The sequence below is a fragment of the Excalfactoria chinensis genome, chromosome 6 (assembly GCF_039878825.1).
Source record: "Excalfactoria chinensis isolate bCotChi1 chromosome 6, bCotChi1.hap2, whole genome shotgun sequence".
NCBI classification, from domain to species: Eukaryota; Metazoa; Chordata; class Aves; order Galliformes; family Phasianidae; genus Excalfactoria; species Excalfactoria chinensis.
In genome coordinates this window covers 35,538,612-35,565,069 of record NC_092830.1, presented here as the reverse complement: position 1 = coordinate 35,565,069, position 26,458 = coordinate 35,538,612, and the positions used below count along the sequence as shown (strand labels likewise).

General features: G+C 42.4%; 1 protein-coding gene across 2 annotated transcripts in view; it reads right to left on the bottom strand.

Annotated features, from left to right (window-relative positions):
* DOCK1 (dedicator of cytokinesis 1) overlaps window positions 1-26,458 on the bottom strand; it is a 229,115-nt gene that overhangs the window by 85,651 nt on the left and 117,006 nt on the right. For both annotated transcript variants that reach the window (XM_072339424.1, XM_072339425.1), the window contains exons 28-29: window positions 19,353-19,454; window positions 13,804-13,898 (exon numbers count right to left, since the gene is read on the bottom strand). In XM_072339424.1, the coding sequence (XP_072195525.1) occupies window positions 13,804-13,898; window positions 19,353-19,454 (197 nt within the window). The remainder of the gene's footprint in view (window positions 1-13,803; window positions 13,899-19,352; window positions 19,455-26,458) is intronic.

Genomic DNA, 26,458 nt, shown 5'->3' with positions numbered 1-26,458 from the left:
CCCACCTAAAAGCTGCAATTATTCACACGCACCATCTTACTCGTCTCGTAATTGCATTATGTTCAAACAAAGCAAACATTAAATACACACAGTGTCTTAAAACACTAGAAATAATTGATATCAAATACTCCAATGAGGCCCAGTAGCTGTTATCTCAGAACCGCTTATGGTTTAGGTTCCCACCAGCCACTCTCAGGGATGTGGGAGCAGAACTCAGCCCCGCAGCCACGCATTGCTGGGTACCCATCACATAGCAGGAAAAGCACATTCTCTTCCTCTCTCCACCCATATCTGGAGTCACACGTTGTGTACAAACTGCCTCCGCTCTTTTGAAAAGCTGCCCTTTAATTTCCTTTTTAATATACGAACCGTCTCCAATAAGATATAAATAATCAAAATGCATATGCCAGGTGTTTCTCCCTTATATCAATGAGAATGAGTTGCACTTTTTGCAGCTCCCCGCACGGTTTCACAATGCCCAGCAGATCCTCAGCCCCTGCATTTCCCAGACAGCACTCCTGGAGCCAGACAATTTACGACATGGAGAAAGGAAACGTTCAAGGGAACTGCTTTATAAGTTGACAGTGGTCAAAGCAATCGCAGCCAAGGAGAGCTGAAGGGCACTCCATGATGCCCCGGGAGCCAGGAACCATTTCTCCCAACCGAAACGTGAGGCAGACTTGCCAAAAACCATCGTTTTCATAACAGTAAATGTTTAATTACTCTGTCATTTAAATCTCAGTTGAATTAGGTGAGAGGAAAAGAGTACCTTAGAAGTCTGTGTTTGAATGTTAAGTCTATGCAAACATCAACAAATAAAGATTGACCATGGGAAAAAGTGGCATGACAAAGCTTTAACTCGTGATATACTTTTTGGACTTTACAACTCGAGACCAAATATATATATACATATAAAAAAAAAAATAAATCAGCATTATAAAGTTAGCGGCGAGCCAAGAAATCCTGCTACACTCAAAGAGTTCCACATTCAGACCAGGTTCTCATTTATAGATTATGATACCGCCACCAGCAGAAGCATCCTGCTCAGTTTGAAGCTGAAAGTACAAACTCCTGATTTTCTGTGTGTGTTCTGATGTTCATTTTTTAATACCATTTATACCAGGGCAGCAATGAAAGTGAAGCTGAGCCCAGCCGCCACAGGTACCTGGTCACTTCTTCCTCCCAGGACTGAGTCATTATCCAGCCTCAAACTCTGATCATCTGCTGGCAACTGGCCGTCAAACAAAGCAGGGCTGTGTGGGTCAGGAGGGCAGCAGCCACCAGGGCCCATTTTCTCCCTCTATCCCCAGCTTCACTGCCCAGCTTCCAGCAGCCTCACATCAGTGTTCTAACAGACACAAGCCACACAGAAAACAGTTTGCAGATGCAGCCTTGCCCCTTTGCTCCTAACAAACCTGAGCTGATGGCATCCTGTACTGGAAAAGCTTTCCTGCTGCTGGTGTATCCTCAGCCCACAGGACTCCGCTGCCCACAGCCCAGCCTAATGAGAAACCTTTCCATTTGTCAGCATTAACAGAACGATCCCAGCGTCCCCGTTAAATCAAGGCAACTGCTGTATTTCATCTATCAGCCTCATGCAGGTAAGGGCTCTATGTCAGAACAAGGGAACAACTTCCACACAAACACGTAAGTAAAAGAGATTAGATATTTTACAGCAGAGAGAACAGCATGCTCCAATTCAAAACTCCCCGCACGGAATAGTGCAAGTATACAAATTCAGACCAAGCCCTGATCAAGCAGGGAACAGAGGAGTCGGTGCTATCAGGAAACCAAAGCAAAAACACACAGGGCTGCAATGCAGGAGAGGCTTTGCCACCAGCCTCAGTGGTCTAGTAAATAGGGAGGTTAGCAGCCCTGCCTGGCAGGGGGGTTGGAGATTCGTGATCCTTGAGGTCCCTTCCAACCCAGGCCATTCAGTGATTGTGAATTTTTTTTCCCTTACACAAATAATTAGCTTAAAATCCTGACTCACAGTGAAAGAAATCCTTCTGAGTTAGGATGTCTAACACGTTAACATCATTGTGGGTCAAATCTAGAGCACGCTGTTGGGTTAAAACACATACCAAGCTACCAACAGTTTCAGTCTATTTTCAGACTTCTTATTAGCTTCTCTGATGTTGGGATTTGAAGTGCATTTTATATGCAGGATGAATAGATCACATATGCCAGCATAAATTTTTCATGATTTCTTCATAAAGTCCTCGTTTCTTGTCATCAGTTGTCTTGGCAGAAACTAAAACGGATGAAGCTGTAAAAACATCACTCTAATTAAGACAACTGTCTACTTCCAGTAAGACCTGACAGCAGCCCTGCCATGCATCACCCAGCACACGCCACTGCCAAGTGACCTCCTCCAAATGCAAAGATTGGAACGAGCCTGTGTGCAGCAGGCTATCAGCTGAGCAACACCCACCTGCACCTTGTGAGGCCCTGAGGGTTGACATTTTAATGCTTCTTTCCCATTTATAAATTCACATTGGTTACAAACCGTCTTCTGTTTCGCTTCAGCACTGAATGAGAGACTGAGATATTCCAACTTATTTGATAGAAAGACGTGAGTTTACTGGAGGTTATTGGGATTTCTCTATAGGGGTTTATTGGTGGGTTGTCTTCTGCATTTTGTTCCTTGGACAAAAGGAGGGACTTAAGTCAGAACACCTGAAGAAATGGATGAAGGAAACAAGTTCTTGACCTGTAAGGGGAACAACATTAATGCTGAGCCCATGTTTTCCAAGGAGAATCAAGCTGCTATTTCCTTCCTCGGCAACCTGACTGCATCAAATCACGGTCATGGGGGGAGACAACCCAGTACGGTCTGCACTTGTGGAGGTGTTGTTTGAAGGAAAGTCAAACTCAGCACACATTTGCATAATGTCACTGCTATGCTTAATACTCCAGCGCTGCATTTGGCACCGAACCCTCCATACACCTCTGATCAGTATTCACCTGCACAAGTGCATTCACTTCTCAGCACTGCTCCCATCAGTTGGGCAACTGGGTGAGGGATAACTCCTAACAGTAAGCAAAGAAATAAAACCTTTAGATGCCATTGAAAGCACTGAAAATTACAGGTCTAGGAAAACTCAATGGCTAAAAAGCAGTAACTTCTGGGTCACAGCAGCAGGTGTTGAATGCATGCAGGGTAAACCCAAGAAGCATTTGTTACTGTACAAAGGAAGGAAAGTAAATCCCAGGTTGCAAGTAGGGGATATCTTCCAGAGGGGAATGTTTTCCTTAAGAAAACTTCTTCCCAGATAAAATAAGTCTTAGATGGTTGTGGGAGAAGCCCAACATAAAACACAGCCTGATAAATGAGAAAGCAGTCAGTGCTGAAGAAGAACTCACATAAAACACTCCTGGCTGTGACACTTGGCAATTCTACTTTGATTTTTAAAAATTAAACATGGTTGCTGGCTGAAAAGATGTGAAACAGCCTGGCAAGAACATGAAACAAGAGTGTGGGAGGGAGAGGGAATACTTCAAAACCACAGCATTGCACTGCGCTGACGAACCACAGCGCTCAAATTCAGTCCAGAAATGTTTGCTTGGATATCTTTGTAAGTCAATTGTAAGAAAACCAGCAAATATCTTTTTCTGTATCGTCCTCCTTTTCTCAGCCTTGTATTTTTTTTGCTATGCCTCGTATACTTGCAGATACGATTGAGCTTGCAAAGGGTAAATCACAAAGTAATTCATTTTATCAGTCAAACATGGAAAGGAACAGAAACAGTGATTACTGAACACCTGAATTCTCAAAGGGAGCATTTCAGCATTAAGAAGTAAGTACTGTCACAAGGGTACATAATTTTCCAAGTTTCATTTTTAATATGGGATCACCTCCCCACAAAGCCATGCCAGTTGGACTGCTACAAATATATACATACATATATAATTTTCTGATTCAGTGTGAGAACTACTGAAGGGAGAAATAAACATCATGGAAGGAGATGCCCCTGTTACAGCCTCCTGCCTTTCATGGTGCGTGCCCTTGCTGCACCAAATCAACAAGCAATGCATTGCCATGAAGGAGGAGCCTGAGGAGCTCCCACTACACAGATGACTACCTGGTGGGTTCAGTTCCTCATGCTTTTGAGAATAAATTGCCTTGCCATGTGTAGCAATGCGTCTCAAAGCTTATATGTTAACAGATTAACAGGAAACTTCTCCTTTCCCATAGTTCTTCTGCTGCATCCTGATGCCAAGTTCCCTATCAAAGCACAGAGCAGCTGCTGGCCACAAACTTACCTTACAGCGTCAAGATGGATTCACAAGAACCTGGATCAGAATCGCAACTGACATCCTACAAGCACTGGGTACCCCGGTGGTGCCCCATGGCTGACAAACACAGCACATAACTTACACATGGCAGTAACTCCAGAGAGAAAGCTCTGTGCTGCCTCCTCTTATTAACCACTCCTGGCTCCCACACTGCCTAACCACAGCCCCTGTGAGCACCTGGGCTGCAGCACAATTACTCTCAACAGCTTTAACAACCCACCAGCTGTAGCTCTTTATTGGAATATCCCCTCCATCCAGAAGGCCATAATGCATGCTACTAAGATGGCAGAGCTGTACCGCGGCCCCTGCTCTGCTGTGACCTACCCAACACGTATGTGCAGTGGTGAGCCATCCCCATGGACAGCAGCTGGAAGAGATGAGCCACCTTTGCAGTGTGCCCAAACATTGCATGTGGCTTAGGAATATGAGATCTATGCTGGGATACACAGAGCAAGGTTCACCCCTACCAGCATCTTACTTGAGGCCATGCTGTCCATCACTTGTGTATCCTACACCATCAGAACCCATTGGTCTGGGTCAGGGAGGCAAGCACAGAGCTAGAGGTACCCCAGCACATAGCATACAGCACTGAGAGCAGCCTGCTGCCAGCTGCATGAGGCCAGATGACACTTGAGCCAGCATAAAGCCTGCCAATAGCAATTAAGCTGTCAAAGAATTAACTCATTTAATCAGGCAGGTGATTTTGTGGTAAATCAGTGCTTTGTGTTCCATAGGTGTGGTGGTTTCCACCCTGCAGTAGTAGCTCCAAAATGAACTTCAGCCAAGCAGTCCCAGTGCAGCCTGATAGCTGACCTAGGGATCTGAAGCTCCACAGACACTGATATTTGTTCAAGAACAATGAATTCATTTTGTCCTTCCATAGAGACCACCCCAGAACTGCCAGCATGTTGCTGTGCCTACCTGTAACTCAAAACACCTGCTAAGAACAGCCTGCTCTGCCACCAGTAGGTGCACAAGCAGTTTCTTAGTTCTCTTATCTAGTGCTACCAGCTTTCACACAGGTGGCAGCCAGTGACCTGGTACTTCTTTTCCCTCTAAATATACTTGTAGTACTCATTGTTCTACAATCGTGCATGACCGTGCAATCTGTTATGTCACAGTATGAATAGTTTTCCATTCTTTTAGCCCTGGTTAATGACTAACATTGGACAGAGTAGCGAATCCCACTGAAATGGTGGCTTACTGACCCACAAAGACTTCTGTCACAAAGAAAACCTCATAAGGATGGCTGTCAAGGGGTTTGTCATCCACAGAGGTTGAAATTACCCTACCAGAATTCACGTGGCACTCACTCAGACCCTATGGCTCCATACAAACCCAATGAACAACCAGCACCATTCAGCCCTTATGGCTGAGCCACGGGAAGCCCGGGCTCCTCACCCACAGAGCAACCCTATGGGCTCTGCCAGGTGGGAAAATGGGCACTGCTGGAAAGGGCCCAGTAAAAGGCTCCGGTTCCATATGCTGCACTGGTCCTAAAAGTCAGAGTGCAAGCAAAAAGAGGGAGAAAAATCCCTTGGCAGTTTGCAGGGCCAGATAACCTGATGTACTGTTTACATCCAGACCTGCACAACCAGCCTGGCTGACTCCGTGCGGGAAGGATAACCTTCTCCAAAAGCCAATCATTTCTTGTTTCTCCCATCCCTCAGGTCTAAAGCCTTCTGACTTCTTCAACCAGCAGCAGCAAAAAAAACACTTCTTGCGCTTCTTGCCTGATCGGCCTTGACACAGGTAATGCACAAGGGACAGCAATGGAGCTCTTACTATTTCCTAATAATTTTTATTCCCATATCTCAAAAACCCAATTGATGAAAGCAGCCGGGAAGGATAACCTGGGATGTTAAAGACACTATGGGAAGTACACTGACTGGAAATCATGCAGTCATTTGAAAGCCAAAGCCACGGAGCTCACCATCCGGTTTCATAACAAACTTCAGGAACCTCTGTTAGATAATAAGAGCCAAGGGAAGCAGTAAAGTCTGAACCGCCATTCATGAGATCATACTTTCTTGCTCTTGAAGAACGAAACATTTTGTTGCTTTGTTTTAAATGATATTACAGGATAAGATTAACAAAACTCAGCTGTGGAAAAGCAGCACATCTTTCTTTCACCGGCTATTTTAAGATGTGTAACAGCATTAACCTAAATGAAGCGGATACAGAAAAATAACAATTATAAGTGAAAATTGCTACACCTTCAGTTTTAAAAATAGACGTCACATGGCACCAACTTCTCCGGTTAGCAATAATGGAGAACTGCTAACGTGCCTTTTGATTCAACACCTTCAGCTTCATTTAATTGCCCGCTTCATGCTGCTGCTTCCACAAGGATTGAGCATTCACACATTCTTGTTCACGCCAAGCATTCTGTGCCAGAAAAATGAAGGAGCTTTGCAGTTTTAGCTGCGATGCGGGCAGCGTTTCATTGTTTCAGTATGCAGAACGCATCGATCCAGGCAGCTGACCCTGAGCTGCCCTGCTGGGGTACCAGGATTTAAGGCGATAAACCAATCAGCACATCAAAGTGGGTTTAGTATCCTTGTCCACACGCACCACGAAGCTGTTCGCAGGATGGGAAGGCAGCACTTGGACTTGCTTGCAAAGTCAAGAGCACAAAAGGTAGCAAATACCAGACCTGAGGTTAACCAGGCATGACCTATCAATGACTCAATGTGAGCACAAATGCATCCCCAACAGGTATCACTGGGTGCACAGATCGGCTGCTGCTTGAACCAAGGAGCTTCCTGGTGATCCCAGCACCTCTTGTTCCTTGTGTTACCTGACTCCTCTTGTTCCTTGCATACTAACCATGTCAGTAGTGGCCATGACTAACACGCTTACCATCACAGAATGGTTCAGGTTGGAACTTAAAGACCATCCGGTTCCAACACCTCCCAGCAGCACCGGCTGCCCAGAGCCCAACTTCTTAATGCTGTATGTAATCAAGTCAGTGAAAAATACATGCAAGTATGCAAAATAATTAGTTATCTTGTTAAAAGCAAAAGAAAACAGACATTTACAGCATACTCCGATAATGGCTCCAGAAAGGGAAGCAGAAAAGCCTATTTGAGATGTTCTCTTGCTTTTGTTTATTGTAACCACTGAGCAAAGCTGCTACTTTCACTCGGTTGCATATAGCTCAATGCCCTATTTTTCTTCTAAAGAATCACATTTGTGAGGCACTTCTGAAAACGACAGACTGTGAGGGGTCTCTCAATTGCTCATTATGCTTTGCAGAACAAATATTTAAGAGTTGGGAAAATATATCAAAGAAGATGACCAGCAGGGCAAACTTTTGGCTTAGCAGCTACCCAGCAGTGACAACCCATGCACCATCTTGTATGTAAAACCCATGCCAGCAGCACTGGAAGCCCACTGGATGAACCCTAAATACTCACATCTCTTTACAGTTCTCCAGCATCATAAGATAGCAGTAAGTACTGGAAATGTCTTGAAGGGATTAAATCTGCCACCACCCCAAGGGGGATGGGCAGTTAATGAACTGGATCATTTCCAGGTCTAAACCTGAAGATCGCTCTGTTACTTAAAACTCTGCAGGGAGCCAACAACAGCAAGGCCTGGGAACAGAAGGAAATGGATATAAATCTAAAAGAGCCCTTCTTCACTTTCTGTCCCTTTCACATACGAAACTTCCACTCGAGCACATTAGCAGTCAGGATCCTTTATCCCTGTGTGCTTCTTCCCAGCTCAGGAGGAGATGTTCCCCAACACACAATTCTTTTCTCTCAAGTTGCTGTGATTTTTCTCATGGCAAACAGAAGGTTGAAATGTCACGGAAAACATTACAAGTATTTTTCCGAAGACATCAGCTACTGCTGAACAAAGAACATCTGCATATTGGTCTCATGCTCCTCACTGATGTTTCGGAACGAGCACTGAAAAAGGATCGTTCCTCACCAGCAAAATGAAACGCAGAGCCTCCCCTGTGCTTCAGGGTGAAATACGGCCACAACAGCCTTCACCTGATTTGATAGAGATGGCAGGGGACAGAGATCTATGTTCCCAGGAGGACAGCAAATCCCATCCACACTTTAGGGACAGAAAAATAAGTTTGTCAAGGGATGCATAATAATAAAACATGTAACAAACAGAGTCACAGCGGATGTGTGGCACAGTCCCACAGCCCAAGCCCACCTTCATCGATTAACACACACCTCCCAGCACGTGAAACCCATAACTCAGACCACGTAATAACAACTCCAATGGCAACAGTTTTAGTCCCAGCCATCCTTGCGCCACCTGTAGACCCCCGAAGCGATTCATCACAGGCCTGAGCAGACAGGGGAGTCCCCAGGGGAGCAGCAGATGATTGTGGGGACCTGGCAGGGTACGTGCCATCTCACCCTACATCTGCAGCACGGCAGCAGCACCGGCACAAGGGCTGCTATGGAGCTTCTCCAGCAGAAGTTATCGCAGATTACAGAAACAGAGGAGAAAAGACAGATCCATTAAAAGCAGCAGACTGCCAAGAAACCGACTGTTCATAAATTCTCACAACAGTGCTGTTATCAATAGAGCACCTCTGCCAGGCACAACATTTCTACCTCAGAACAGGCTGGGCTAAAATAACCCACTGCAGAGGATGCTTCTGCCCTCCCACCAGGCAAGCAGGGAGTGCAAAGAGCACCTCCTGGAGCACTTTCCTTCTCGGTCTCTGAAGCAAGAAAAAAAGCCTCTGTTATTTTCGACCTAGCCGAGTGCATTTGTTTCATTCCCAGATCCAGTTAATTTGACAGGTGCAACACTAAACCGAAAATCCTGCAAGGTCTTTGCTGAAAAGGTCAGTACGTTACGCAAGGAGGTTTTATGGACAATAAAAAGGTCCCCTCCTTATGCAGAAACGAGTCTGCAGTATCTTTATGTCATTTATCAGTGTGCACCCATCTGTTTTATTTATAAATGCAGAATGAGTTTCTGGGCACACCAGCTCATTCGGAAGAGCAGACCCTGTGATGCTGAGCCTCAGTCCATACATTGCCCATAGAGTTCTTTGCCACTCCTTTGCCAGTGTAGAAAAAAAACCCACCAAAATAGCTCATATTGGAAGGGCTGTTTCATTGCATCCCCAAATGGGTTTTAGTTGTTAAAGTTGCATGACCGATGCCCAAAACTTTCTAAAGAAGTCAGTCCATTTTAAGCCAGTCAGATTTTAAGCGCAGGCTTTTTCCCTGCACCTCGCCTGACAGATGTGACTTGACTGCTCCATTACGTAAGGGCAGAAGCGTACTTCCATCCAGTTACTGCAAAACACACGTGTTTTTCTTCCTATATGTCTGCACAAAGCATAGCAGATGATGGCGCAGCTTCAATAATTAAGCACCGCTTTAAAAATCTACGCAATGATTTTATTTTAGCTGTAGCTTCCTTGCCAGTAAGAACCATCTCAGGCCACTGAAACCCACAATACACATCAGGGGTCACAGCTACACGTGACATTCTTCAGTTCACAGCCACACCACAGTGCTGTCACACTATGGATGGACAGCCACACACACGGCCAAGTGAATTCTGAAGGCGCAGTGTGGATCTGACAGGTACTGCTATGACAACCACGTATCAGAACAGCCTACATTTCCCAGCAAGTTCCAAAAATACACACGTAAGATCCACGCCAGCAACAGCAAAAAGGTACGTCTTTACCAGACATCCCTCCCCGATCCGTCTCCCTCCTCTTCCCAAGGCTTTTGTTGTGGAAAACCAGATGGGAAAATCATGAACATTCTCGCCCTGGATTTCAGGAGGAATCACCTTCCCCTGCTGGGCAGGGAGGTGTGGAGCAGAGCAGGGCACAGCCTCCGTGCTGCATCATCGATGCCAGATGTGTTTCCTCTGCAAGAAACACGTAGGCACGAGGAAGCTCACTCTCAACTGAGAAGCATCTCATCCCCTTCTCTCTGACTTCAAAAGAGAGAGAAAAAAAACAACACTGGATTTTATGTAAATACAGACGTGAGACACACACACACAAAACAGAAAACAGCAAATTCATTTTTCATAGGCAACGCAGCTTCCACTGGAACAGCTGCAGATGAAAGTACCAGCTACAAATGAATATATCATAAGGTCTACCAGAGGAACCGAGCGTCTCAAATGTCGAAGTAAGAGCAGAGATTACTTCCATTTACAAAATGGTTAGGAGGTGCTGTTTACATGCTCCGAGTTACCTGCTTAAGAGGAACCTAAATTGAAGTCGTCAGCTTACAACGAGGTTAAAATAATTCCTAGAGCAATTCCAAATCATTTCTAAGCAGATCTTAGAAGGGAAAAAAAAAGTTCCCCTCCAAGTTACAGCCTGGAGTTTGCCAACAAACACAGGCAGAGCCAAGCTCCGACAGCTCTCTGTCCATCATTTAGGCCATTCTCCCCTCTATTTATCTATATATTTATCTACTTACAGCCCCTCCGTCTCATCCCTTTCTTAAATGTAACTGAGAGCAATGGCCATTTCAAGTCAATAAATGGATTAAGACTAAATAATTAAATACCATTTGGATACTCTTTGTAACCAGTCACCATCAAGCACTGTCCTGATATGGGTAAGGCTGGTGCCGGTACGTACTGGCCTGTGAGGCAGTCTGTGTGTCTTGGTTGGAGAACAGCCTCTTGCTCTCCTCTTAGAAGCAGCTGTTTCAATCAGAATGTGCTATGCTCTATTATTCACTTCTGCCACCCTGTCTTCAATTCCCCTTTCCATCTCTGTTGCTTGGATATTGTTGTTTACCACTGAACAGCAGCTGATCCGGACCTAAATTTGACAGTGAAAGGAAAAGCTGTGTTATCAGTTTGGATATTCTCTGCTTTTCCTCCCTCTGACACCTTCCTCAGCACAGCACCTGAGGAAGCTGAGCTGTGATTACCACAGACACCGGGTGGCACACTGAAGAACCGCACACTGATAGCACATCAGCACCACTCCAACCTCTGGCATCTGATTAACAGGTTTTGCTAAAGCAATAAACACTGTTTGGACTTAAATTAAAGAGGCCCATAAATGGAGCATTAAGCGACACATCTAAGAACAAAAATTAACCATCTCTTTGGATATGAAGGCTTACGTTACCAACAGGTGGTAACACACAACAACCCAAAATAAAGGCTGAGCACAGGAGTAGCCCTGTGTATGGCACAGCATGGGGACAGGCAAAGCAAAGCACTGCACCAAAACCATAACAGCAGATGTAGCATGAAAGCAATTGATGTGATTGGGTGCGTAACTATTAACGTACAGCTAGTATGGCTGAACAGCTTTGTTTCACACTACCTGAAGCAGAGGAACCGATGGACTCACAGCCATCCTGTGCACAGCTACGAATTACTTTGCTTAACTTGGCTTGTGCCACCAAAACAAAGTGTAGAAGGTTTATAGGTGTGAAAATAAACAGAGCAGATGGGCAGAAGTTTGCTAATAACGCTGCTTCTCGTTTTCAGAAACCGTATTAATCAAAAAGAAAAGAAAAATGAAAAGCACTCAAATCAATTCAGAAGCATTTACAAATGAACCGGTGTAATGGCAATTAACTTGTAAATGAAGAGATGAACAAACCCCTGGCACTGCTGCAGATATTCATCAACACGAGAAAGACTTGAAAAAAAGAAATTAAAAGCAATGACAACAAAAGGCTTTACATACTAATGAGATATGTAGGGTACTGCAGGCACCCGGGAAGGGGCATGGAGGGCACCACTGCCAGTCCTGCTCCTTTGGGCCTTGCAGTTTGGCACGGGAGGAGTCACAGAACTGTAAGGGCTGGAAGGGATCTCTAGAGATCATTGAGTCCAAGCCCCCTGCAAAGCAGGCTGCACAGGTAGGAGTCCAGGTGGGTATTTGAGTATCTCCATAGAGGGAGACTCCACCACCTCCTTGGGCAGCCTGTTCCAGTGCTCCATCACCACACCATGAAGAAGGTCCTTAGGAACAGTTGTGTGGAACTTCCTATGCTCCAGGAAGGAAAGAAAGACCAGAGAGTACTTTAAGAAGCATAAAACCAAAGTGCTGACCCTATCTGAGGGCCTCCGTACCATAGCAGGCTTTCAGATGAGAACTGCCTGACTGGAGTCCCTATGTGCTTTAAGGAAAAATAAACAGCTGGGAAAGGCTCTTCCTTTGCCTTCACACATGCATTTCTATGACCCAAATTCCTCAATTAAAAAACGAACAACAACAAAAAAGGTACAGAGGTTAAAACTGCACCCAACTGAACACTGTGAAGTTACCTGGCAATACTGTGAAGATAATCTGAGGAATACCCATCTCCATTAGACCTGCGGATTGAGCCGCTGTGCCGGCGCTCAGTCACAGAGTGACGCATCGCTGGCACTGCCAGCAGCCAAGCACAGACCTGCCTGCTCCTGTTCCAATCTCCTCCCAAACTCAGCGAGGCACAGAGGTGCTCTCCGGTTTGAAAGGATGCCGATAACATCCGCTGCAAGGGTTTCCAAAGCACCTGCAACAAATCTCTCCAGAGAGCTGGGAGTTCTTGAAGCAAAACCACTTTCAAAATGAAAAAGGAAGAGAGAAAGAAAAAGAAAGAAACCCAACGGGCTTTAGATCTTCCTCACCAACCGACCTGGAAAGCCTTCTTCATTTAGAGGGGCAGGTGCTTTGCAAGCTGCAGCCTCATGGAGCGTGCATCCGCAGCTGATGGATCCGAGAGCGGGCTGCACCTAACTCATATTTATTAGTAGTGGGTTTTATATGGTGGTTAAGGCAAGTTCAGAAGCCAGGATTAAAGTTATGGGCAATTTTTATAACGAAAGTAGGAACCGTAGTAGAGGGTTTTATGTAAGTAAACACTGACAACTTTACAGCCATGGTAGCTACCAGTAAGCACAGAAGAGATTTCTCCAGGCAACCAGTAAATAAAAAGCTTTTACTCATACTTCCATCATAGTACAAATAAAAGCATTCGACATGTTTAATAAATGTCACAAACACAAAATATTACATCAAGGCACGTTAAATAATGACAGTGCTGCAATTATTGAGCAAAAAAACGGGGATTAGAAATATTGGCAGCTTGTTTCTTCATTACCCGGCTGCTGGAACCTGGCTCTAAAACGCCCTCTCAGTTCTGTCTGATTAATCCCACTGACAACTTTTGAGCACACAACTCCCCGTCAGCACACCATAACCACCGGTTTTTGTGGTCAAACACAAAACATATCATTGATCTCCGGAGAAATAAATTCGTCATCACAAGATACGGGCAGACCCTTTCTGCAGCCTGTTCCAAATTACAGCTCTCTGGATGATGCCACCCATCATTTGCTTTGTCCCAGAACGGGTCCCTCCAACACCGCACTGAAAACTCCAAAGCCCATTTTTAAATCATTATTTGCATCACAGAAGAAGAAAAACTCCGAGCTGCCGCATTGTGTTTTACTGTTTCCAAGCAACACTGTTGTTTCAGATCAAACATGAAACAGCCATCTCTGAGCTGCAGTGCTTTCCTCTGTACTTACTTATTCTGCATCATGTTCATTATAACCCAGTCGAAGGGATAGACATTCTTCCCAATGAGATTCTTGAACATGATGAATGTTTCCATTAGAAAATCCTAAAACAAGAGAAAATATTTGGAAAAGACTGCTCTTATAGATGAAAAACCACAAGTGATAGTGTCAGTTATCGACAACTAGATTCAAAAGGCACTTTATTGCCCCGCTTCATAAAAAAGCAATTATTCATATGAAACATACATAAGTGCTACTAAGTCATATTTACATATGATGTATGCAAGTGCTACATTGATTCTATTTAAGCCTTTCAGAAGCAGGATCAAGAGCAATCCTACAGCATAAACAACTCACTGCATCGCTCGGGATTGCCAGCTACAACAAGGAAGCTTCTTTAGAACAAAACGCTTTCTTTCCTATAGCAGAGGATGATGGACCAAGGCCCTTTTTGTGCATGCTGTACCCCAGCCCTTTCCCTTGCCCCAAAACAAGACAAAGTTCAAAAGGAATAATAAATAAAAGCAATAAGAAGCTAAATATATATATAATAATGGGATTCAGGTAGGCATTGAGGTACACAGTAGCCATGACTTCAAGTAGGCGGCAACAGTGGCTCTTTTTTGGCTACCATGAAACTCCAAAAGACTTTCTCTCTCCCTGAAGGAAGCGGCAGTAATTGCTTCTGCCAGCGAAAACCTGACCCAGAACAAAGTTAATTTAGTAGCACAAACCAATTTATTTCTACACAGATAGAAACAAACATCTTTTTGGAACAGAAACCTGACGTAGTTTGCAATGTAAATCATCTACAATTTGGGAGGCTGTAATTGCTATCTAACAATTTAAGTAATATCAAATGCTCAGAGAAAGACAGAGAGAGGGGAAAAAAAGACAACGTAGTGCACAAAGTCCTTGATTCCCATTGAGATCAAAGTGAACTTTCATTCTTGATCCAGGTAAGAATACCTTGCTACAGCTCTTCCGTATCTGCATGTATGTTGGCTATCTTTAAAATGTCAAATGTTTATTTGGTAGCAAAAAAGACTGAGGTAGACTTTGGTAGATTTCAGACTAAGGCTGTTGTTTATGTAACCTTTCCAGTGAGAAACAAATACAAAGTTATTGCAGTCCCAAGTATTTCTTCATGTGTGAGAGCCAGCACCTTGGCCAGATTTTATTCCTTGTTCTTTTGCAAGAGTTCCCCTGGCTCAGAAATTCATTACTGGTTCGAAGCATGGAGCTGCAGAGATCCTGAGGACACAGCATGGAGGGAAGCAATGTGAACTTCCAGCTCTGCCCTGTGTGTGCCACGAGGGCCTCCTGGGACTGCCCGAGCATCCTCACTCCTCAGGCAAAGAGGGTCAATAAAGCATCGGCTGCCACTGGGCATGTTCTCACCCCAAAACCTATGGCATCTGTAAAGCAACACGTGTGCTCTTTCACTAAAGCCAATCCCAACAAAACAACACCAAAAAATAAAATAAAAGATGTTTTGACATTAGTAGTACTGAGATAAAACTTAGAACTGCATGTGGTTAATGAGATGTTGCTGCTGCATAAAGCAACATGCATCCCAGACGCACACAATAAAACGTGTCTTCATTTCAGGGCACAAACTGCATCCTTCCCTGCCCATTTTCCATGCACTTTGCTGAAAGAGTTACATAATCCCTAATAGTGCAGCCCAAGCACTGCACAGCATTTATTTCACTGGAGCACATGCTTTTTTCCTGCTGCAAATATCGAGTGATTTTCTTACGGATGCTCCTTCACAGCTCAATAACTGAAAATTTCAGTGGAAGCGGCACCATGGGAAGGGTCATCACCCAGCCAAGAGAACAGATTTGAGCTCTCAGTGCTTTCTTTCTCCCTTAATATTTCATGAATACAGATGTATACTCTTTCAGCTGTCACTGGTCTCAGCTGTTGAACCTCGGCATACTTTGCCGATCGAGCTGCACGTGACAGCAGATGAATTTTCATACACTTTGTTGATGATTCACGTTTGTTAGTGACCCTGAAGGTTGTGCCAGGTTTGCCGATACAGCTCCACATTTTAACCTACTCATACTTACATTTTAATAGCTCTGGTTTCACCAAGGTACTTTAAATAACGCACCATAGCAACTAAAGTAATTATTGATCAACTGAAAGTGTGCAGTGCTCACCTGTATGCGTTTACAATATTAGTGTGGTTTAAATTCTGTTTTTCCTACAAAGAAGGCAATGGTTTGTAGGGGCTTATAAGGAGCAAAATGTGGCTTTTTCATGGGGAATGGGAACGGCGGGGGGAGCGATTTGTTCATGCTGTGCTGCTGTAGAAGCTGTTTATTTTCAGTACACCTACATCCGGAACAAACTACTCTGAGCATCTGATAAATGATTTTTAACATGTTCTGAAGGAACAAAGCATGAAACTCCTGACCTGCCCCCGACTACAGCTATAGGTTATGTTCACTGTCCCAAGGAAGCATAACTAAAAATAGAGGGGATCCCTTTGCCATCTTCTACAGGAAGAAACCAAAGCAAGCTCAGTGTTGGAGCAGAGCAGGCTGCGAGAGGCTCCCCCACACTGCTAAGACTCCCACACCAATACCACTAATTATATTTTTCATAACTTTGAGTAAGAGTTCAAGATATTGTGAATAAAAATAGCTAGCTAGCTAAAATGTATAGGAACTTGAAATGGAAGGGAGGAAAAGCAATTAAAAAATAAGCATTTCTTGCACCTCTTTAGGCCAAGCTGATGAAAATTTCAGCTTTATTGAGTTCTGAGTTATAGTCCTAAATCAAATTCTCACATTAAACTCAAAGCCTCAGGAGTGTTAAGATTTTATGGGGAGAAAAAGATGGAGGCACAGAAAATGGTGGCCTTAAACACTATATAAACAATATTATATATTGCTTTTCTTCTTATTGACCTCAGGACATTGTCTTGAATGTCTTTAGAAGGAACACTTCTAAGATATTCCACACAGCAAAGCATTAGCATATACTTTCCTTGTTAACTAATATCAAATGTACCTCAAACAACTGAATATGAGGTTCACCAAGTAAAAAGGAAGATAAATCAGTTAGCTCCAGAAATAACCTCGGTGATCTTGGATGAGGTCTCATCTCAGGATGACAGGAGGTTTGACAATAACAAACTCCTTTTTGAAAGAGATACCTTAATCTGAACAGTTTCTAAAATTGAACTAGACAATATATTCTGTTGGGAGAGATAAGACTTAGTTTTATCACATTCTACCTCATCTTTCCTACATTTTAAGGTCAAGAAAGACCATTATAATATCTAACACAGGCTTCATCTAGCAGTTCCACAACCAAGCTTGTAACTTCTAGCTGAGATAGAGCACATGGTGAAGGAAGGGCAATGAAGCAAGCACAACCTCCTTTACATTCTTCATTTAATTATAATTTAGTTATATGTAAGGGGACTTGGGATTCAAATGAAATCACTTTGGATCTAAACCCTCAAGAGCAAGACAAACAGGAGGTTGTGTTTACTATACTGGACTGGGGTTCCAGTTAACACTGAAATCTCACAGATGAAGAAATACCTATGAGAACAGTAACTTTCTATTTGCTCCTCACTGGAAGGTTACCTAACTTTTTCTTTCAGCATAGAAACTGGGTTGTATCTTCATCCTTTAGTTCCAAATGATAATCACATTTTCTATGTGTTAAAAATGAACAAAACAAAAGGACATCTGAGTGAATAAACTTACTATCATTGGATTCACTGTGTACTGCCATAATAGTACTGCTCACACTTTCTTTCCTATTACTTATAAAGTCAATTTATGACACTTCTACTTACAACAAACATATTAACCATTCAGTGGTTTCTCAGCTTTCCACTAACATACATATCAATTAATCAATGATGTTATTTAAACATTTAATGGCTACATTTTAAGTAAAGACATAAGAAGTGTTACAGCAATGATGTCTGGATTAGGACATCAGCTCCTATGCGCCAGTCAGGTGGCACAGCAGTGGAAATCAAGCAGCTGATAGAAAATAAGATATGATATAACCCCAGCGACAAAACCCAAGAAGATGCATAACAAGATGAATATACAGAGAGTCAGGATGAAAGAACAGAAGACACCAAAAAAGTGACTTTTAAATAAATGCAGTTAGAGTAATCACGGATTCTCTAAACAATTTTCTCTCTTCATTTTGTCATTAAGAGTTGCAAGAGCAAATTGCTTTTACCTTTTTCCAGATAAAACTCTGTAATCAGTTTGTCTTTTCCAGAGCTACGTGCTTTGAGTTAGTTTTAAACCATAAAAACATTTGCTATGTTTAACCAGGAGTGTTTTTTTAAGCCTCTTCTATAGGATAAAACCTCTATTTCCCTGAGCTGGCCACATTTAGCTAGAGAATGTCTCAGTATTGCTGCAAAACCAAGTGGGGGAAAAAAACACCCTATCAAAGGAAGGGCTCCAAGAACTCAGAGCTGACTGACTGGGAAGCAACCACTTAACATCACGATGTCCTTCTGCAGATCTTTGCAGTGGACTTTGTCTTCACTGTCCTGAATCATCAGCATTGTACTTCGCTCTTCCAGATCAGGTGCAAATACGTTGAGTAACAGAGAGTCAAGCGTCTTAGCTGAAAACTGGCACAGGGCAAAGAGCTCAAATCTCAAAGAACAGGAGCAGAAAGAGAACAAAACCTAAGACAATAGTTTTTGTTCCACTGGGCACAGAAGGAAGAAGAAAATCTAAATAAAGGCCCCTGTGAAGATTAAAGCACAGATGAAAGCTGCCTAAAATGCCTGATAGAATCCCCAGCAGCAGAGTGGGCCACGTAACACTGCTGATCAGACTTCAGGTCATCCGCTAATTGATGGATCTCAGCCAACAAGTTTGGTAGCTACTTTTGCAGCATGCACTTGCCATATGGCAATGATAGTTTCAGGTCATTAGAGAGTTTTCTCCTTAGCTATAAACTCTCTTCTATTATGCTCTAATTAAGTTGTGCTGTAGGATTAAGCTAGGCTACCGAACGGCTCTGAGAAGACGAATTTCAATTATTATTGCTTATTTAACAACTAAGGGCATCTTTAAGGTTAAAATGCTTTGTATAAATTTTAAAGCTAGCAGGTCTGCAAGTAAAAGCTATTTAAACAAATGAACAAAATTAGGACATCTGGGAGATTTAATGATGGAAGTTCTTTTCCTCAAGCTTTTTTTTCCTTCTCTCCCCTTAAACAAAACAGATTTTTAGTCATGACTTGAAATTGCTATTTCCTAATACTTTCTTTTAATTACTTTAAATCCAAGTCCCAGAGCTTGCTTTGAAAATATTGAACAGCTCCACAGCTGAGCCGCATTCCTGCATATGGCAGGAAGGTTAATTTGGTCCTTTGCAAATTCCAAAAACACCACACTGCTTTATTAATTATTTTAGATTACATTTGGAACTGGAGACGTTTTGTCTCATTTCATAAATACATTTAAGAAATAGTAACAGGGGAAAAAAAAACAAAAACCAACCACACAACAAACTAACTGTGGATAGATGAAAGTCGTTACACTTACCACAACATCCGACCTCATCTTGCCAAAAGTCTTGATTAAATGAGCGTAGTGATAGTCTTCCATTTGCCTTAAAATGGCCGTCATGCAGGCGACAAAACTTCCCTATGGAAACAAAAACATAAGCAATTATTGCAGATGGGGCAACATACCACTTGTTATCAGAACACAGCACTGGCAGCCCTGCATCATACAGCCGACAGAATTCTATCATTTAAATTCATGACTGGATATGCAAAAACCTGGCAAGGAAACTGACAAAACCCTTGAAATATCTCTCTGTCCAGTTTCATGGCTTTATTACCATCTCCACTGAAGATTTTGCAACATACTCTTCATAGAAAAATTGCTCAGGCATTAAAGGCTTTGGAAGGTAATAAGTACTGCCAAAAATATCACGCGATATCAGTATTTGCATTTGAGAAGTCAATACTACGCTCAAGGAAGAAATCTCTCCAAATCATTATGCTGAGAATCACAGCCTAACCCCGAGTTCTAATTTATTGAGTGGCATTCTGAGATACTGCGACGCTTGACAAAAAACCAGTAACTTCCACAGAAATGGGATAGTGATGCCAAACCTTTCTCTCTCAAGCCACAGCAAACGTAAGAAGTGAAGAGGAAAGTTTAATCTTTTTTCCCCGGCACATAAAAATATCATATCAGGGCTCAAAAGCCTATTTCTATGAAAAAACACTTCTCTTGTTACTGGAAACTCCAACCCCGTAAGTAACGTTTCTGCTGGTTCCTCCTGCGGCTATCTGCTAAAAACACGTTGGCTGGTTATGGTAATAGCAGCCACCCTTTTTCTGATCTTTAATGAAGAAAAACATCGTTGGGAAAAAAAAATAATAATAATCAAGAGAACCGTTCAGAAAATAAATAATGTTCTTTATGGTTCACTGGAAGTGTAAATTCACCTTTCCGTGCCCTATTCTACGTCACGCACAGCGGGACAGAACACGCAGTACATTTTGATTCTTCCTACGCACAGCACGGACTTCTTATTGTTTATTTTTAAGATCTTTATTATTTTCAATTTAGAATATTTATTGCTACATCAGTCCAAGTAATTGAGATCAAATACAAAATGACATTAGGTTACCTGTGTGCATTATGAGCCCTCTTATTTACTCTCCAATCCCCCGAACTCCACCAGATAAGCACTCCTTCAATATGCTTTCCTCCTATGTCCTCCAGTTTATGGCTAAACTCCTACGTAACTGATTTTGCCCGTGTGCAAACATTATTTTTTCTACACAAAGCAACCATCTCTGATGAGAGTTCTTTAGGCACATGCAAATGGATACATCTGAAAGTAAAGGGCCGCCAAAGCTATTGTTCTATGACATCAAAAGAACTTTATGTAACGCTACAGCAGGAATAGAAGCAGTGGATATATAAAAGATAATGTTTACTACTATGAAATGTAAATCAGACTGGATCACCTCAAAAGAAAAACATTAATTGTCAAGATGCTGTATAACCAGCACGCTACGTAACTGACACTGTGAAAGAGCTGATGCCTGCAAGGAGATGTTCAACTGCCAAAATTAAGGCCTCCTTCCCTTAATAAGGTCATCAGTCTAAGCGAGGTTCCATGGAATCTTATTTGTTTTTAGATTGACTACTTAAGCCTACAGCCCAGCTGTAACTCAGCCCATGGCTCCCCACCAGGTTCCGGAGATGGTCCCTAAGTGCTCAGCAGAGCTAAAGGCAACCTTGGTTTTGCTCCCTGTGCCTTTTTATGGATGCCCGTTCACCCAATGAATCCATAAAGTCCATTGCTTTGCAAATACATAAACATGCATTTCTTCCACGTGGAAACATTATCCACGCACTCACAAATGCAACCCTTTTCATGTAAACCACCAGTGAGCATCCAACCTCTGCTTTTTCACAGGAAAGTACTTTCCATGTCCATCTAACACCTTTGATCATATTTTTGTGTTTATCTACCCTTTTGATGCGTAATGTAATACACGCATCTATAACAGCCAAAAGACTAATTTTGTATCCAAGAAAATTATTATGGTAGCCTTGCAGCAGAATAAAATGGAAGTGGAGCAACCGCAGAAGTTCCATCTGTATTTTAACATCCATTTTCAGCCACAGCAGCAGCCAGAGACAGTTTTCACCATCATTTCTGAATGGTGAGAATTGCAAAGGATGCCTGAAAGTTTGATGTCTGGTCAGTCAACACCCCGCATCTACTGTGAGTGTGGAAATGGAAACAGGAGAGCGTGCTGATCACCTGGAATGTTTGCAGCAGGATAAATACGGAAAGATAAACGATGTTGGCATTACAAATCAAACATGAAGGTGAGGGAATTCTGTAACACGTTAAAATGATGGTTCGAAAAAGAAAGTAACAAACCAAATACAAAATCAACCGCAGAATCTTGTTAAACGTTGTCATGTCAGAAGTGATTCCTACCAGAACGCCTCGAGGTCCTCAGCAATTTAATCACTGTTATTTCTGATTCCCATGCATAAAACAATGTAGCTTTCTCCTCTTCTTAGTACTACCTTGCTAACACAAAACCTTCCTTCTTTAGTATGGAACTGTTCCCATCACTGGAGCACAACTCCAACCTGTGTCGCTTTGAGGTACCAGGTGCCACCAACATGCTCTTAATTACAACACTAATAAAAACTTGTAATTATTTATAGGCAATATTTGTATCGTGGGTGTTGTTTTAATGCTGCTTATTAACTATTTAGCAATAGCTAACAGCGTCTTCAATTTTCATCTTTAGTTGACTTTTAATGTTCACATGGACCCAACGACCACTGCCATCTCCTGCTGCTCAGCACTCCAAGCGATGCAAAGACAGAAACCCGAAAAACTAATTCCCCCAAAAAATCAATTTCAATTTTAACTTTAGAAGTAATTGCAAACTTACATTAATACAGCAAGTACTGCAAGGGCAACGCAGGGCTTGCCATCGCCCCGCGTGATTATTAGCTATTTATTCACTGAATTGGTGTCAAAGCTCAGACTGAAGACCCTTTCACATCCTTCCTTAGTTTGTAAGAAACAAACACTGGAAATGAAGTATTCGGGAAGAAAAGAGAGAGGGAAAGAAAGACCAAAGGTGCTGATTCTTCTTCAGAAAGAATGCATTATTATTCAGACAACAGAGCGTACATAAGATGATGTCATTCCAAAACATAAACTTACTTCTAAGTGCAGAAAAAAAACACTTCCAAATGAAAATGTGAAGATGGTCATGCATACTCAAAAAGCAGTTATTTTCTTGTATTATTTTTACAATAAAGTACGCAAATGTTCAAAGGGCTCTTTATTATATGTAGAAAGGGAAATTTTAATGTAAAACAATCCTCGCAAGTAATAATAACACTGAAAAAGTTCAGATACTCCCCACAGTAGACGCAGCACATTCAGTGCTTGCTTTCTGCAGGGGGAAAACATCTCATTTTAAAAAGCCTGGTCTCTTTTCTTCGTGGGAAATATGAGCTGGAAACATAAAGCTCTTTACACACGGGGAGAAAAATCAAAACTTGTTCAGAGATTTTTCATTATTATTTCTTTGCTGCAATCCAGGTTGGATGTGGCTCTGGGCAGCCTGGTCTGCTGGTTGGTGACCCTGCCCATAGCAGGGGGCTTGGAACTGGATGAGCATTGCGGTCCTTTTCAACCCTGGCCACTCTGTGATTCTATGATCAAATTAAAGAAAACCACAAGTGGTTAAGCCAGAAATAAAACTGTTACCATTTCAGGACTATGTAGATATGCACCTACTCTTATCAGCTTCCAGTTCTTTTCTCCAAGGCTCCACCCGGGCGCCTGCAAGAGCTCTGCAGTGCAGCTCCTGTCTGGCAAAGCAACCAAAGCAGTAAGCAAGCACATCCTAAGATACGTTTTCAGTGGACCAAGACTCATGAAACTAATAAAAAATAGACTATGTGGATGCAAAGCAAATGTATCAAAGGAATGTTCTACACAGTAAAAAGCTATCCCTAGTAAAGTGCCTTAATTATGTGTTTATTTGGGAAGGCACTCCACCTGGGAAGGCTGGTTCTTAGCAGTATTTTGCTTCCAAGGAAAACCCAGATCCCAAATCTACCAGGCAACACAGTGACAGCAAGGAGAACTGAGCCCCCAGGCACCTGCCCTGGGTGGATGCTGAGCCTCTGATCCTACTTTAAAATCAATTCTGGATGAACAAAATCATCCCAATTACTGTTTCATTTAAAGGAGAGGAAAATCCATGCATACTGGAGAGGAACAGAGAAAAAGAAAAAACCCTGCAGAGAAACCTCTTTGCCAAGAGAAGCAAAAAGGATCGTCACACAGATCAAAAACCAAACACGAGATCACGTTTGCTTGGCTGGAATTCGTTTTGCAAAAGGATTATTTATTAGAACCTTGGTGACACACGCAATGAGAATATACACAAAACACTCTCTCGTCTGAAAGTGCTTCGTTCTAACTTTTGTAGAAGGCAAGCAAAAAATTAATGAGATATTTTAGCAGCACCATTTATCATTTTTTTTTCTAAGGCCCTTTTTCAAAGAAGTCCATTTCAGCCCCAAAATGTTTCATTTCAAAAAAAAAACAACTCTAAAGAGTCTCGGTGTTAAATAGCTTGCCCTTCAATTGAAATCACAGTGCTTAAGATTTCTGAAGGTCAGCCCACTTATTTTTGGGTTTCTAACTGCAATTGCCTTTCCCCACGCTACATTACAAATGATTTCACTGAAAGTCTACAGAACTGCCCACAGATCCGGTTGAGGCGTCTTATCTAATGCTTCTATTAATGCTAGCGAAAATAGATAAAGGGACAGTATTTATGGGCAAGGTTAATATTCAAGAAGAAAAAATATTAAGGAAGAGACACACACAAAAAAAAATCAATTTTTATGGAATTCTGCAGACACAGCACTTAGCACAGCCTATAAAATCCAAACAGAACCATCATGGGATTTAGAATTACTTCTTTTTAACGTAGCCAATGCTGCTGCACAATGCCTTCCATCCCACTTGGGTGGAAGCAGGACGGAGCTGCAAAGCAACGCGCAGCAAACAAGACCTGATCTGTCTGCGCATCCCCCCTCTGTTTTAGGAACTGCTCCCATGCAGGAGCAACCTCTGAAGAAGGCCTCAGAGATGTGATGGATCCCGATGCCAACAGGCACACAAGAATATAAAGAGTCACAACCTCTGTACAGATTTAAAGCCGGAGTAAAAAGTAATGTGAATGTCCAACTAAGTCTCTCTCTAACCCCAAGCAAAGCCTTCCCTCTTGTTTATTTTAGATTTCTCAATGCAAAATTACGTTTTACTTGCTCCATAATATTGTTTGGAAACTAATTTACCCTTGGGATCGATGGTTGGAGAGGACGAGCTGCAGCAGGATGGGATTATGCAGTCAGAAAGAAGAAAAAGATAAGAAATTATCTGATTATTTTGCACTCGAAGTTCATAGATCCTACAGAACAGAATTCTACCTCTGACTAAACACACGTAACTCACAATGTAAGCCAAAGCCATCAGCAGCAATTTTAGTTACCCAATATGAGCAACGTTGAAAGCCGTGTAAATAAACTACAACCAGGCTGATGCAGACTAGATATAGAAGTTACGTTTTGCAAATGAAGGGATGAAGAAAATTAAGATAAAACTGGCACCTTATGGTAAGAGTGATTACACTGCAGACACTCCAGTAACTGTGACAGCCTACAGTAGTATGGATATTGTCTGCATGCAAGCAAATTACACAGCAGCAAGATAGCCCTATGGCTACAGTCATGGGAAGAGTATGGGAAGATTCCCTATTAGCTTCTAAATGAAGACAGGCAATCCTGCTTGATGAATATACGCCTAAAAGAAACAGCCATTTCTAAGCCAAGTTATTCTATTTTTGGTGCTTTTCATTCGACTGTTGTGGTATAAAATATTTAACAGCTGGTTTATTGAGGGACTCAAAAAGCTTGAAAGAAAGATCAGAAAAAAATATGCAATCAAAATTTAATTGATAGAAACATGCAGATTAGATATCCTTGGGTTAAAAAGGAACTTGCAAGAAGGGGTCTCTGGGGAAGCTTTGGGAATTTTTGAACTAATTTCTGCCTTTGGTTCATAACCACATAAACCCATCACACCGTGCTACAACACCGGCAGGACAGGAACAGGCAGAGGATATGGGAGGAGGTTGTACAGGGGGGACATTTGGTGGGGACTCGTTTTGGTTCATCTGAGGGAGATATAGGCCTTGAAGATAGAAACTACAGCAAACCTCCTCAGTGTTTAAAAGAGGACAGGGCTCTCTTTACATAAAGATGTTGTACTGAGGGACGTGGTTTAGTGTGGAAATATTGGTGGTAGGCGGATGGTTGGACTGGATGATCTTAGAGGTCTTCTCCAACTTCGGTGATTCTTGATTCGTAGGGTCCATGCTCTCATTCCTGTTCCCCAGGAGCAGGAAAACTGATTCAATAGACAAAGATAGCACTGCTGAAGCAGTCAGGCCCTTGATTGCAGTTATCTGACTTTGACTTTCGGCATTATTATTCATACAAAACCAGAGGCCATTACGGGAAATAAGATAAATACGGAAAATGCAATTACAGAAGTGTCTGCATTTCTACTGGACAGTTTTCTCTTTGTCGTACATCCTTTAGGCTGTCCCTCATGCAGGCTATCGTACTTCATCTATAATTTCTTCAGTTTGTTCTATGTTGTAAATGGATGCCAAGTTTTTGAGCAGCAGCAGAAAAATTCCTATTAGACAATGAAAAGCAGGAAGTTCAGATTGCAATATTTTGCTACAGGCAGTGCTGGAGGCTGTCTACAGGTATTTACAGAAGCCAACGCATCTATATTTAATATGGATACACTATCAAATAGCACAGAACTATGGAGCACTTTGCATTTAATTAAAGGCAGGAATCCAAGAAACAACAGCAGTTCAACGAGGACTTGATTTAAAGCAGGGAGGGATTCATGTGCAGCACCTGAAAAAGTTGATGTGCAGCTTTGTGTCCAAGAACGATACGATTCTTCCACACAACAAGATTAAATGAGTTATTTCTTACTAAACTCAGAGCAATGCAGAATACCCGGTGGGATTATGTCAGGCCAC